General features: G+C 42.7%; 1 protein-coding gene across 11 annotated transcripts in view; it reads left to right on the forward strand.

Annotated features, from left to right (window-relative positions):
- Positions 1–15,909, forward strand: part of RIN2 (Ras and Rab interactor 2) — a 299,965-nt gene that overhangs the window by 125,081 nt on the left and 158,975 nt on the right. For all 11 annotated transcript variants that reach the window (XR_014317184.1, XM_082756878.1, XM_082756889.1 and 8 more), the window contains 3 exons: positions 6,615–6,689; positions 11,509–11,593; positions 13,505–13,608. Coding sequence is in view for 10 of the 11 variants with exons in the window: in XM_082756878.1 (XP_082613004.1) it covers positions 6,615–6,689; positions 11,509–11,593; positions 13,505–13,608 (264 nt within the window). In the remaining variant the exon portion in view is untranslated. The remainder of the gene's footprint in view (positions 1–6,614; positions 6,690–11,508; positions 11,594–13,504; positions 13,609–15,909) is intronic.

Here is a 15,909-nt window from a genome sequence, read left to right on the forward strand (position 1 = left end):
TTTCAGGGGATTCCCAAGGCATCTTCCCCCTATTGTTTAATGACAGTGAAAACAGAAAGTCTTACACCTCAGCACATCCTGCAGTGAGGCTGTGAAGAATTACTTAACGTGTTCTGATGTTTCACAAAGATGATAGTAACTTACTAAACACTTTAAAAACCTAAGAGCAACTGGGCAGGAGCAATTTAGCAATAGTTTTAGTCAGTAGAAATGTAAAACACTTCAGTTCAAGAGGAAAGTGGGCCAATGAAAATGTATTGCTGGTTTGGAGCTATAATGTTTAATTTTCCCCTAGGTAATTCTTCATAGCTCATCAGCTGTTTGCTTGACTGCTATTAATGATTGTCATGTCCTCTCTGAGAAGAGGGCATGTTATCACAAACAACATCATGCCCACTAAATCACTCATTTGGGATGTTCAAATGGGAGGGAACCAGGGTCTGGCTTTTTAGAGTCCAGTGCTGTTCGTTACTAAAGGATTAAACATAAAGCCTGCAATCTGGGAGTGTCCCGGTACTTGAGAGCTTCATTTTGAAATCTTAACGTTGTCCCCAAAGGGATGTAGATTTCTAGATGTTCTCATAGCATTTTACCTTTTTTGATTTGTTCTGGTGGATTCATGCTGATGCCTGTGTGGACACTCAGTGATAGGCACCCGGTACCTCCAGAACCAGGGGCTGGAGATGGTGTCACTCAGGCACTTGTAATATGAGTGCTTGCAGCAGAAGGAGGGTTTGGGTGTTGCTGTGGGTTCCCCCAGAAGAGCCCAGAGGGATGGGCACTACCTTTCCTCCCAACTGCAGACTGGTCCCAGAACATGCTGATCCCCATTTCATTGCGGTCTTGTGCACGGTGTCCCCTTTTCCCAGTGCTCTGCAGTGCCAGAACACAAGCCGTCTGCGTGTGCCTGCGTGGGTATGCGTGTTGGTGTGCAGCAGCAGGTGAGCTCCTGCCAGAGCCCAGGCATGAGTGGCTACAGGGATCCTTCCTGCCTGCACCTGCAGAGGTTTGTCGGGGGAACAACTCTTGGAATGAGCTGCACAAACCGGGCTCCTGCCAATGGCTGCAAGCGGCTCAGAAAATTCAGGTCACTCTGTACCTGTCCTGTCTTTCCTTGTTGCCATGTCAGAGACCGGCCAGGTTGTGTTTCTCTGTCACAGAGATGTCTCCTTCTGCTGATGGTTTTGTGGTGCCCTAAACACACTTACTTTACTGATGACATGCAATACAAAGTGATAGTTATACACAGCTTGCTGCTGATCACATCCTGGTACCACAGCCCACTGCTACGAGTGAGCTTGGACTGTGTGGATTTCTTGCTTGGTTGTTGTTTTGTGTTGTGTTGTTTCGTTGTTGTTGTTTTTTAATTTCTGTTTATTAGTGGACTTCTAGGTGGTTTTGTATGTAGTCAGAATTAAGGAAAGCTCTGTGCTTGGTTGCAGTGGTTCCAGTGAAGCACTGTGGTGCAAGGTGGCATGTGCATCACTTATAACAGGTTGTCATTTTGGAGATGAAGCAGGTCAGATTGGCAAACAAATTTCACGTAAAACAAACAAACAAACAAACAAACAAAACTAATTAACTTCTTAGGAGAACCATGCCGTATGCATTCTTTACCAAAGAAATGCAGAACCTGTTGATGGAAAAAACAATGAAGCTCAACTCATCCAAGCAACTAGTATTGGGGGACACAAAAGACCTGAAGTTTGAGCTACAAGAACAGTGACACAGTGGTGCTCTGCTTGTGATGTTTTCTGTCAAACTTGATTCCTTTACTGAGGATGAGTATTTAGAGTAATCTCTAGATCTGTAGCTAAATTGATCCTAAATTCAGCCTGATCATTATAATATAGGAAAATTATGAACAAGAATTATGTACAGATGCTAGTTTAATGATAGACAGGCTACCAAAAAAAAAAAAAAAGTGAAACAGAATAGATCCTTATATAGGCCAAGTCTGTGTAAGCTGTCCTGGTTATTTCATAAAGTAAAGTGATATAAAGCAGATTTCCCAAAATAAAGTAGGGATGAATATCTCTCAGCTGTGACATCTTTAACTGTTGAGAACAAACTTTTAAGTAGAAAGGTAAGTATGTATCTGAGCCTTGTAGGTATGGGACCTGTGCTTGGTACCTCCAATCATGTGCTGTGTCTGGAAAATATATACAGCTCTTTCTTCAATTTAATGCTGCTTCAGGCTGGAAGTCCATCCTTGCCTTTTCAGCACCCATTGGATGGAACAGAGATGGAATTGTGTTGGGGTGGGCAATGGCTGCTAGCACTGGCTGCTTGGGGAGGGTTGGATAATAAGGCTAGCGTGGTTCGATCCTTCAGCTGGAAGGTGACTTGGCACGTGGCTGACAGAGCCTGCAGTCATATGGGGCTTGGATGGGAGTGGAAGGGATGAGCTGTGAGGCAGGACAAGTCCTTCATCCTCTGTCCCTTGGCATAGCTCAGCTGCCAGGAGGAGTCAGGAGGGCGCTTTCACCACTGCTCATCCCAAGGCTTTTGCTCCCATTCTGTAAATCATCTGGCAGGCACCTTCAGTCTGTCCACAGCAGCATCTCTGGCTTAGGAGAGTGTTCTCCAAACATCTGCTGAACTGCCTCATTGCTACCTCATTACACTCTAAACCCTCTGTGTTCCTGTACCACAGTGCCCTAAAATATATTTGGCTGTGATTGAAGAGGTGCTCAGCATAATTCCATATCATACTGACCAAAATTTTCTTGTTTCCTTTTGATACCCCCCTACTCTCGGAGTGAAGCTGCTGCCTCCTACAGCACTTAGACGTTCCTGTGGAACGTTTCTGGCTTTCGCTCAGTAAAGGAGGCTCTAATGCAAGGATGGAGACTGGTGCAGGAAATTCAAAGGGATGCTGGACAAATGTGAGCAATAATCACCAATGTCCTGAGCAGCAGAATACGTTTTTCAAGTAAGATGTTTAATCTACTTTCACGTAGAGATTGCAATTACTTCTCTGATGCTTGTTTATTTGAAGCATCATATAAAAACCAATCCTAATGTAATACTTAATCTGGAATTTATAATCTTTTAATACAGGGTCATTATATTTCCATCATTTTTTTAATGGCCTTTTGTGGAGGAGAAGTGTCTTTTAAGAAGGTTGCCTATTCAAAGATTTTAATGTCTTCACTTTAGCTGAATGCGACCAAGCAGTGCTTGGGGTTGAGACGTACTTCTTGTCCTCCCCATCATCTCACTCCATTGCCACTACACCTCTCGCCTCAGCTCTACCCCAGCCCATCCACATTCCTTCAGGCCCTGCCTTTGTCCCCAGTAGCTGCGTGCAGGTGGAGCTGACTTCAGCAGTGCTGCCCTGCTGCCTTCCTGAGCCATATGAAGCTTGCTTGTGTTTGTTGAAGGCTGAGGCAATGCGACCCCTTGGATTCACATTGGTTTCACCTTCTTTGCAATGTGAATTCTTCCTTTGGCACTGCCCAGCCAGGTTCACAACCAGCTGGGTCACTGAAGCCCTAGTTGTGTTTAGGATTTAGGGAAGCTGTGGGGGTTTGCCCCTTTGCTTGTAGGGGAAAGAGGTAAGTTCATTAATGTACAGCTGGCACTTCAGTGCTCACCTCCCTGTGTCATCCAGTGTCATCACAGACACAGTCTGGGTGAGTGCTCCTAGGTGCCACCAGTGCTGGCTGGAACAGGGAGGCAGTGGCTTGGCGTCACCCCGCACCCCAGGTAAGTGCAGGTGTGCCTGTATATGCCAGCTGGGAGCACCACATAGTCACATGAAGCTGAGAGAGGCTGGCCAGCAGAGGAGCAAGCAGTTGGCACAGTAACAGAGCCACAGCTGAACTTGGGTGGAAGCTCAAACCACCTAATTGGCTGCAAAAGCTTAAAGCCGTGCTGTTTGCGTTTGTCCATATTTGACATATGGAACAGAGTTGCTTGCCCTGATGCTGGCTCTCTTCCTTCTTTCCACATTAAGTAGCCTGGACTGCTGTCTGACATATATCTTTACAAATCTGACTTGCGATAAAATTTAATTTTTTGTGTGTGTTCCTGCTGGCCCAAACTCTAAGCTTTATTTTTGTTTGTTAAAAAACAAACAAACAAAAACACTTTCAAGGAAGCAATGTTGTCATCACGTGTTCACTTGCCAAAGGTAATTGCCAGTATTTTAGCTTGTGAACCAAGTTGTTTTCTCACAAGATACTCCATAGATTTGGACTCCTTATCCTGTATTGCATTCAAGCCAATTAAATTAGGAAAGACTCCCAGCCATAACCAGAATTGTGACAACAATGAGGTCATTAAAAATAAATGCTGAAGTCAGTATGGGTTCAGCCTGATCTGTTCTGTCAGCCTGATGTAAAACTTGCTGAAGTCGCCCACAGCAGTCTTCCTGATTTAGCAGGCTTTGGTTAGTGCTTTCAGCAGGCATGGCAGCTTGGTGTTCCCCAGCACCTCCAAAAGGATTAGAGAAAGTGTGGTGGTAGTTTCTTCACATTCATTTTTTCCACTCCTTCCTGATTTCAGTCCCCCTTTTTTAGCTTTTCTCTTGTACCTGATCCTACAAATGCGTAAGACAGAGTGGACAAAAGAAAATTCCATTGTCACCTTTTTGGCTTGTGATTGTACACTCTAAAAATCATTAGAATGCCATGAAATGTAGCTTTTTTTACACATGTATGGTTACTGGGACATGGGTATGCTTTCCTGCTATCGTTAACATTGGAGATGATGCAAAACCACCTGTCACATCATTTGAGCACTCATTTAAAAACTCTCAGAAACATTTGCCTGAACTTAAACTGATGGACACCTGGCATCTGGTTTCTGTCCAGGCTGAAGCTACCTGCAGCATACCACGTAGTGTGCAGGAGTTCTGCATGATCTGAAAAAATAGTAGGAGCACAGAGGAGAAGAAGACTGTGCACCATATATTGAGGTAGATGTTGAAATGACCTGATCTGGCAGAGGGTGTGGGAACTGGGTGGGGGGGCATGCTGTCTGCTTTTGGCTGTCTGTTTTCTATCTACCTGTCTTTGTTCGGGAGAATTTGGCTATCACAACCATAGCAGATTGCAGGAATCCCAAGGAACCATATGATGCCCAGCGCTCTGTGACTGTAGATTATATCAAATACAGAGAGTGCACTCAATTTAGAGGGATGATGGTGTACAGATTAATGCTCTTGAAAGGCATTGCTGTGCGTTTGGGAAAGGAAAATGACAGCATGGCCCAGGCAGATTAATATGATTAGCAGATTAAAAAATCCAGGCTGATGTTGGGCACCTGCTATCCATTGTATTTCAATGGGACTTGGTCACTTAACTCTCAGAGGCTGCTTCTGATCATGCTTCCTTTGCACAAGGTTTGTGAGGCATTTGCTTCCTTTACCTAATTAACTGTCCAGCTCTGAATCTTCAAATTGGCGTTAAAATCATCCATTGTGATGAAATTCCTATCTCTAATACTGAACAAGTATATTTGGATTATTTTTGAGCTTGAAAAGATTGTTTGGCAGAGTTTTTCGTAGAAATTATTGATTTTTTGCAGTAGAGTAATAATTAAATAATTATGTTCTAGCAAGTTTGTTTTTATTTTTTTTTGGTGGGGAGTGGGTGTTTAAACCTGGAAAACTGTAATGACATCAGAAATGGGTTGCAACGAAGGGCTGTGTGCACGGGGTGCAGCTCCTAGCGGGGCGCTTCTCTACCAGAAGTGGGCGGTGAGATCATAGCAGGGGAATGAAGAAGGAGCTCAGGTGTCCATTTCTCCTGCCTCACCGTGCACAGCCCTTCATACTCCTTGTTCCAGATATATCTGGCTGCTGCTGCGCAGTCTGTTCCAGGCTTATGTCCGGGACCTCACCTCTCTGTTTACATGCATACAATTTAAGGATCTCTCACATACATGTGCTTTTACATGCATGCAGCAATAAATAAACCTTTGCTGATACCATAGTCTGCTAGGAATGAGAGCCAAGATGGTGAGGTAGCATCTCTTGCAACAGTTTTTTTGGCAGCATGCGCAGATAGATTGTTTCTGGTTCCTCATGGGAATGCCAAATTAAATAGATATGCTGCATGCCTCGTACCAAGGAGTGCTGTAAAGGACAAGTGCTGGCCTGTCTTACAGGTCGTCCAAGGGTACAGTTGTGCTCTCTTCTCTCCCACTTCCCCTGTTGTGCAGAACACTTGGCTTTAAAACTCTGCTAGTTTGTCCCAGATAACATGCAGAAAACAAGCTCCTTTTGTCTTTTTTTTCAGAACACTAGTATTTCAAAAGCTGCTGCTCCTCAATAATCCAGATTTTCACAGAATATAATAATAAAAAAGCTTTGCACTACACAACAGAGAGAAAAGTTAAGGGCAATTAAGTAATATCCAGAGATTATTTTTTTTTAAATGTCTTTATGATAAAGTGCTGGCAGTTTCTGATAGCTTGATAGAACTTTTATCTAAATACTTAATGATCTTTCTGTTAAATCCCAGAGAGCCCCATGAAGTTTTCTTACAAGAGAAAACTTTTTTACAAATGTATATCAAAACAAGACTAAGATAAGTTGGGACACTGCAGTTCAGTTTCTTTGCTTGACAGTCTCCAAACTCAACATTTTCTTTTCTCTTTTGCAGGCCATGTATATGTTTTATGCTTTAGCAATTGTCTGCGATGATTTCTTCGTCCCTTCATTGGAAAAGATTTGTGAAGTAAGTGTTAGAAATTTGTACGTGAGTTTGTGTGCTGTTTTGGCAGCAGTTCTCCTTGAGAGCCCGAACGTGTGATGATGGTGTATTTACTCTTGTCTTAGACTGTTCCCCATGCTTTTTGTTTACTTGCTCAGCACTGGCTGTGTGAGTTGGCTCAGCTTCATAGTTCTCGCTTGCAGGAGATGTGCTGCATGTCTCCTGGTGGGTGAACTTGGTTGATATTCCCTCATAAAATTAGCAGTCTCCTCTTAAATAACACTGCCTATGTATGCATCTTACTTCTTCTTGAAAAACGGAGACCATGTATAACATAGGAAAAGCACATTCTCTGTAGCAGTGATTCGCAAACTCCACCTCCCCCTGACCCTGCAGGCTCCTGTGACAATGCTGGCTGCAGTGCAGGTTTCCAGGCAGTGAGCCCAGCAGAGCCTGCTAGCTTGTCCTGTGCTCTGCCCCCTCTGTGGATGGAACCGTGCCCTGGAGGTAAGGGGGCTGGGAGAGGGTTGTGAAGGTGTGCGTTGCCCGTAAGGAGCGGCAGTTCAGTTCAGTTATGACTTTGGGCATGGTACTCAGTTCTCCCATGACTTGGAGGCTAATAACATTTTATCTGTTGACTTTTGCAAGGAAATACTGATCTACGGGGTGTTTCTGAGTTTCATACAGCATTAACTTAAAACTTAGAAACCTCCCAAGCATCAGACTTGGAAAGAAAAGAATGCACGAGAGAGTTTAGATGCATTGGTAAAAATGCAGACGAAGGGAGAGGTGCAGAGCTCCTAGCCGGTGGCCTGAAAGCAGCGTCCTGCCCCACACTGCCCATGGGACCAGGGAACTGTACCTCCCTCCCGCTGCCCAGCCAAGGTAGGCCTGCTTTGAGCTGACTTGCTGCGGAGCTGGGCTTGACTGCCTTGGCTTTGGACAGAAATGAAGGCTTGGTTTAGATTAAGGATGCTGCAGAGCGTTAGGTTCAGGTCAGCTGTAAAGACAATCTTCAGCACTTCCAGCAACTGCAAGGAGCTCCATCCTTCTTTTCCTAAGGCTGGTGTGCAGAAATTTTAGGAGACAGGGACTGTGTCTTAGCCTGAATCAGCTCAGACAGCAGCAGGAAAAACATAGACCATGTGCCTGAAGTGACACATGAAGCAAGCCCTCCCCAGTGTCAATCTCAGACAAAGAAATCTCTGCTGCGTCTAGACAATATGGTTCATTCTTGCCAGCATGACATCTCCGTCATCTGGAGGAGATGCCTGCTGGTCTGCCCGCTAGTAAGTGTCGCTCAGCACAGCTGTAACTGGGACTAAAGAAGGGGCATGGGAGATGACAGGAGAAATCATTTGTGATGACAGCTCTAATAGAATCTGACTCTAAAGTAACTTGATATTTGTAGTTCAGCACTCTACCACACTGCCTGGTTTTCTTCATCAAAAATAAGTCCCGAGGAACTCCCACTACTTTGGTGCATAAATACTCAGGTGACTGACAGATGATGACGTGGCAGGATGTTCTGTCCTGAGAAGTTCCTGAGCTCTCTAGGAGAATCTAGGCTGAATCTGAATACAGCCAGTTTATGAGATTAGGGGAAGGGAGCCTGGTGTTACCAGGAAAGTAGACAGGGTTGTGAAAGTGGGGATTTAGGATGCTGGAGATGAAGACATGCTGAGTTATTTAATCTCCCCTCTCCAGAGCAAGGAAGCCCTGCCAGGAAACTTGGGTCCAGAAGGCCAGCTCAGGCCACTGTAGATGGATGAAACCTGAGCTGAGGAGGTAATGTCCAGGACAGGCTTGCATTTTGGGGTGCCATCTATAGGCCTGCTGTGCAGAGAGACAGATAGAGCCAGAAGATTGTGGGAAATTATTTTTCTTCCCTACTGAGCACTCATTAGATCCCATCTACACATACATTTTGATCATGTGGCCTTGCTTACAACAGAGGTCTGGTCTGGGTCTAGAGAGAGCTAGCTCCTGTAATAACTCTGCCACTGACTCTCCTATGTGGCTTAGGATCAGCTATGTCACTTTTCGGTACCTCTGTTTCCTGCACTGGTCAATAGAAACGTTTTTTCTCAGCTGCATTTAGAAGTAGTGATAGGAAACACCATATACAGTGTTCACAGTTCCTAACTTTGCCGGTGGTGCACTTAGTTATAAATCAGAGGTTCAGAGACTGGAGGAGTCCCTCTCCTTTTACCATCATTAGCCTCTCTAGGCTCTCTCTACAGAAGGTCTGTAGGCTTCAACACTTGTCAGTGATAAAGGTGCAAGTGGCAGAAGTTACAGCACCGTTGTTCTCCTAACAAGTTTTCAGAGTGTTTGGTTTTGCATGGGCATCTAATGTCCAAAAAGCAAACACCCTCCCCATGTGACTTTAATGTAATATTTACAACCCCCTGTTCCTAGAAGGCCACTTTCAGTTGACTATATCTTCATTTGTTATTGTCTCAGTGTTATGGAACAACTCTTCATATGCTTTGACAGTTATGAACCACTGTGTTACCCAACACCACCAGTAAAATGAGGTGATAATAAGCTTTACCTAATTGTGTGTGAAAGAAAAAAAGCATAGCAATAGAATAGTATGTCTGGCATACTTCTGTTAAGAAGTTACTGTTCAGAAGAAAGATACTGTGTCTTTAGAGATTATCAAAATGGGTCATATAAGCGTATCAGAATTTTATTTTTTCTATTGCTCCGACTTCATTTTCTCCCAGAAAAATACACACACACACACACACAAAACAAACAAACAAACCACCCAACCCCATAGCTGACCTTTGTCTTGTTATTTGTGTATTTTATGTATAATTGAGCAGTTCTGCAATTACATGATAGCAAAAGACATAAGCATTCTTGTTTCCTGCTCCAACCAACTTTTCATTTTATCAGTCCAGAGCAGCTCACCTTCAAAACATCCAGCTTTTCATGGTTGGTCCTTGATGTTAGCACTCAAGAATGTATGGGAAAATGCTTTTGGGAAAATCATACAAAATGATTTTGTATGGGAAATCACTTTGCAAAGGCCTCTGTAGTTCTTTGGTAGTAGTTGCTCTTGCCTGTTTTTCTAGGAAGGGGAAGGTTTGATCCCTGCCCCTTTTCTGGCTTAGCTCCATCTAGTTTGGAAACTGGTTGTTAAGTTAAATCAACTAGGCATTTATACTCCCAAATATGTGCATAGAGATTAGAATTTGTTCAAGAACACTTGCTATGATAGACATTCATGTTCTGTCTTAGTTCAGATGTACTTGCAACCAAATCCCTGACTTTCATTTGTTTTCTAAAACAATTTGTACTTATATTTGTCCACTTACTCTCTGTTATTGGTATTACAATGTGTCAATGTGTTTACATGACAAAACTAACATAGTAAAGTCAACTGCAAATGCAGTCTACAAATACCAGAGAATATGTTTTTGACTCCGTGCAGTGGGCAGTATTTTCTGGTCTATTATATTAGCTTAATCATCATATGTATTGCAATAAATTATCCTCAAGGGAACTTATGATGGCTTTAAGTTTAACCATCCCCACAGAAAACACTGATGGTTTCTTTTACTGGTGTTCTTTTCAAAAGGTACCATCTAGGTGTGGATTGATTACTGTAGGGTGACCATTTATGTACATCCGTTGAGAACTCTGCAGAAGAATTCAGTCTACGGGAATCTACTTCTGTTGCTATGAGTTTCTTTTAGAATAGTTTTAATCTATCTAAAATCATCCTCCATAAAGCCATGTTTTATCAGGTTCCACAAGCTTTTATAACAGTGTAGCAATGCAGTGGTCTCCTGTTTAAAAAGCATTCCTGATTAGGGCAGTTCTTTTCACTTGTCCCTGAAGCATACACACAATTCTTTATTATGTGAGTATGGTCAGTGGGCAGAGTTAAGTTTTCCTACAAGCTTAAAGTATCCATGATGGGATCTTCAATCAAGGTAAGATTGGAGATGGGGGATTCCTGCAATGTTTGGGAGCAGCCTTGTCTCTGCAAATATACTTTAATAATGAAAGACCTTCAGAGAAACCCTGGGTAGCTGAGAAAGGCAGAGGGGAGAGGAAGGCTTCCTCTGGCCTGTCAGGTTGGCTGTGATGTTTCAAACCATCGGTTCTGCTAGGGAAATATTTCCACCACTTTCAGCTCTCTTCCCCTTGCTTGTAAAATGGCAGCCGCTGACTTGCACGCATGTGAGTAAGCCAGCTTTGTGTAGTAACAACTCAGCAATTTATGACCATATGGCAGGGGGTGGCTTTTTTTAGCTACTCATATTAAACTGTGGAAGGTGCCAAAAAGTCATGTGGTCTTTAAGAGCTTTGTCACATTTGCTGAACAGTAACTTGTACAGATGGAGCAGGGGGAATGCAGAAAACATAAAGGAAGCAATTAACCAAGTAAATCTTTGGAAACAGCATATGTCAAAAATTCCGGAGTAGAGGGTCCTTTTCCTTCCAGAAATCACTGTTTTAAATAAGAACAGTCCCTGGGCACATCTAGTGGAAGGCCGTAGGAGGTAAGTATCTTGATGATGACCTATGCGAAAGGGATGTGAGGAGAGGTTAAATCTCACAAGGCTGAAATGGTATTCAGGGAAGAAGGTCAGGGGTTGGACTGAGCCTGAGCTCCAGCTCTGCCCATTACAGGCCAAAGTAGATGAGATAAACTGTGTATATCACAACTTGTATATATGCCTTTGATGACTTTCTCCCCCATGCTTAACTTTTAAATGTATACTGGCACTTTCCCACTCTTCGCAGACAGTGTAATGTTTCTAGTTGAATTCCATTGATCTGTCAGTGTTGTAATCAGTAACTCTGATGTGTTTTTCTGCAGCGCTTGCATCTTAGCGAAGATGTGGCTGGGGCAACTTTCATGGCAGCTGGCAGCTCCGCTCCTGAGTTGTTTACATCTGTCATAGGTAACTAACCTGCTGCTTCTTGAAACCTCCTCTTTTCCCTCAGTGTTTTTCAGAGTTGAAATGGGATTACTAAGCACCTATAATGTTTGTCATAATGCCTGACCCCTTTCCTCATGGACACTCACAGGATTAATTGTGGGAAATCCTCAGTAGATGAAGAGTTTTAAAAAATGTACCGTTATTTCACAACAGAGCTATGCTGGAAGTAGTTCAATTTGACCAGTCAAACCAAGGTCAGAAATGCAGGCAGCTCACCTTAACTATCTATTAGCCTTCCCTTGCTGTAGCACTGCCAAACTGCAGAGCACTGATCTCTGCATGTGCAGCTTTCCTATTCACCTTCCTATGCTGTTTGCTGCACCACCTCTACAGCTTAGTGCCTTCAGTATCCTGGGTTGGTCCCCAGGCAAACTCTCAGTGTCCTGAGATGGACATTCTCTGCCATCACCTCTGCTGTAGTTAGTTGTCTAACACTGCTTCCTTCAGGGAAAGCCACAGCAGGAGGAAAAGAGAATTTGAGACCCTTATTCACAGCAACAGGTTGGTGAGAACATTGCACTACCATTGCAGCTCTCTGCTTATGGGAAGTGTGATCAAGAGATTCAGCAGTACTTGGGTGTGTGTAGCTTGAGGAGACTCGCGTGTTCTTTCAACAGCCTTGAGCTATGAGGAGACTTCAGTCAAGAGAGCTGCTATGATTCTGTATGTATACTAACAGGTGTAAAGGTGAAAGTGTTCTTGCAGTATTATACACCCTCATCTCCAGTGGTAGGTAATCTTTAGAACAATAGATGGGAGGTTAAGGTGGCCTCTCCGTCACTGAGGAGAAGTGATTGAACTCTTCTGAGCTTAGATACTTTCTCTAGAAGATCCTTCTATTTCAGTCACATCTACCAGAGGCAGAGCACAAATTAATTCACACCAAGCTGCATACTCTGCAGAGAGAGATGATCAAAGCCTCAGAACCTAGGAAGCTAAAATGGAAGCCTATGCAGTTGGGCTTGCACACCAGCAAGGCGAAAATAAAATCAGACTCCTTCAGGCAGCTCAGAGAAGCCCTAAAAATCTTGCTGTGGTGTAATCCACCAGATACTGAATGTCATTTGGGGCATGCCTACTTTTGGGTAACACATTTCTCAGAGAAGGGAAAAGTGGAGAAAAAAAAATCTAAACTGCACTGGCCAGAAAAATACTGCTGGAAACTTAAAAGCAAGTGGTGAATTTAAACAGACTGACAACTAGCAGGAGATGGAGTGTTATTTTTAGGCTGACTTTCTAAGGAAAAAATTTTATGCAGTACCACAATGCATGTGTCTGTCAGTTCATCTCCCTTCTCCCTCACCATTAACCTCCTTGGCCAATTTTAACCAAATCTGACAGAAGAGCTCTGAAAGGAGCTTGTAACATAGCCCCATAACCTATTCTGAGCAACATCATTTTCAGCTTGCAAATAACAAGAGGCCAGACATTTCTGATTCTATTCCAGTTCATGCTCCTACTTCCCTTATTGTTGTAATCAGTAGGGGTGGGGATATGGGGAAGAGCAGAGCACTGGTAAGGAGGTGCCTTACAGGAGATAGTTTCTTCCAGATTTGTGTCCTATAAGATGCTCTCATGGAGCTTACTGTCTTTTGTAATGTATATTGCCATAACATTGGTTTGCAAGACCAGGAGGTTGGTGACTTAGAAATGTCTAAGGCATTTGGTTTTCATTAGACAATACATCTGAATTCCCACAGCAAGTTCTACCACCTTTATTCACCCTAGTACCTTTCTGTGCAAGTTGTCCTATTAAATATGAGTAAAAATAACAGAACTGGTGCATGCCTTTATATTCATTAATGGGGCAATTTTAGAGGAAAAACTCTGTACTTTCCAATTTACACAGCTTGCCTTGAACTTGTTTTTCAGGTGTTTTTATCACAAAAGGAGATGTAGGCGTTGGAACCATTGTAGGCTCTGCTGTATTTAACATTCTCTGTATTATTGGTGTGTGTGGACTTTTTGCAGGACAGGTAAGAGACATTTAATGATTCCTAACAGTTATTGCATGCCTTGGCTCTACTGTGAAATCAGTTGCCAGGTTCACAACCTTGCCACAAAGTTCTCTGGTTTTGTTCTTTTAATAGAGTCCTATACTGTTCCTCTTGCATTTTTTGAAATGAAAGGCAGAATAGCAAATGTCAGCTTGGATGTTTTAAGCTGCCCAAGACATATGAGTGGTCAAAGGAATAATGGATGGTTATTTAACAGATCCTCTTGCTAGCTATTGAAAGATGTGTTGTGATGTTTGTATCTGGTTCTTTTAGACCAAAGGAGCCAGAAAATGTGTGTGCCCCTGGCTGGTAAAAATGCAGTTCAATGAACTGTGAAAGATGCCTCCAAAGGAATCATGACACTTCTGGAGCATCATATTTGATGCTGCCTTTTGTGTGAGAGATGTTGTTGGCAACTGACTTGACTTAGGAAATTATACAAGAAAGATTCAGTCTTTGCTTGTAGTTTAACTCTTATTTATGTCCTCAGATTCACAGGATGGTTTACATGGGAAGAGACCCATGGAGGTCTCTGATCTAGAGCCCCTGACCACCCCACCAGCCCCAACTCAAATCAGGGCTAATTTCAGAGTTGGATCTGGTTGTTCAGGGCTTTGTCCAGTCAAATTTTGAATAATACCAAGGATGCAAGAAATCTTACCTTACTAGCAGTAAGGCTGTTCACCCCTAGTATAATTTCTAACTGTTTTCCGGTGTGTCAAACTAAATATGACAACGAGTTATTCATCTGAAATTAAAGTAATTAAGTTGTGAGATCTGAGCTGCTGTCTGATTTGCAGGCATGACTGACTCTGTATAATTAAACATCTAAATCTGCATTCACCTTAGCACTTGCCAACATGCCCAGTATTTTTATTATCTTGTAAAATGTTCTTTGAAATCTTACTGTACAGACTTCTTTTGCAAAGAGGTTAGGCAGGATAACAGAATCAATAAAGAGCAAAAGGATAACTAGCTCTGGAAGAAAAGCCTAAAAGGAGGGGCCTCTATGACTTGGTCAAGAAAACAAGCAGAGAGCTCAGGCTTTCCCAGGAAATTTCATAATCCATTTTTATTTGCCTTAACCATGAAGTTTTTCAGGATGAAGATAAACATTTTCATTATGGGGAGGCTTGGGGAAGAATCCACAGAGGTACTTTTAAGCCATTTGGGCTCCCTGATTTGTATGGGAACATACAGCTGAAAGCTACACACACTTGCTCAATGCATTAGTCATTCTGCTGTAACTCTTACTGTGAAAGCCTAATTTATTCAGGCTAGTTTTTAATTACCGAAGCTTTCCCAGTGCTTGAAGCTGTGTTCCCCAGAGGTATTCTCCTGTAATCAGTAGGACTGTCTCCTCAGGTTGCTTTTTTCAATCAAATGAAGAAGATTAACTGTTTAGCACGATGACAGAGGAGCTAATTCTTCCAGTTTTTGTTCTTGACAATATTAACTGCAAGCCCGAAACATGATAAAAAAAAAAAAAAAAAAAAAAAACTAGCTACAAATAACAGCTTTTAGTGGAAAAGGCTTGATGGAGTTTGGGAGTTGACAGAGGATGTCAGTCATCTTTGTTGGCGGATGGGAGGTGTTTGTTTCTGGAGGGCACAACACAGACAAAATGTTCTCGTAAATGCCTTCAGTCTTCCAGGCATGATATCTTTCAGAAGTTCAGAAAAGGATTGGCTGTCCTAATCATCCCACGCACGGTCTGTGAGTCCTTTTTCAGAGAACTGAGATTTGGACTGGTTTATCCTGATTTTGTTTTTCCCTGGTTCCACTAGTGATGGTTGTGTGATTTCCTCAGGTCATTTTGCTTGTTTGGTGCAGTTTAACCTGGAATGGATTTGTGAGAATTGGAATAATTTAAATCACTGTTTGGAATCATGATTTAAGTGAGCAAATAGGAAACCTCAGTTTAAATAATTCTGATACTGACAAAAACTGTCTGTTTTATTTTGTGATCTTCAGTTTTTCCACTCTCAATGCTTCATCAAAAAGTCATTTGCTTTTATTGGTGTGATTCAGTGCATGTTTTGTTATTACTGAGAGGATTTTTTTATCAGTAATTTCTCTATACATGCTCTAACATAATTAATGGACCTGGATGACGGATTTGAGTTGCCTTGTAATGGCCAGGTGAGTCTGGAGCAGGTTGTTGGTCTCAGCTGCTTGCTGTGCTCCAGCTCAGGCAGGGTAGGGTTTTCTCTTCAGAGCTCAGATCTGAGAAGTCAGCAGACAGAGTCCTCTGTTTTTCACGTGGGACCAGTGCGTCAG

This window comes from Aythya marila (assembly GCF_965140915.1).
Source record: "Aythya marila genome assembly, chromosome: 3".
Taxonomy (NCBI): domain Eukaryota; kingdom Metazoa; phylum Chordata; class Aves; order Anseriformes; family Anatidae; genus Aythya; species Aythya marila.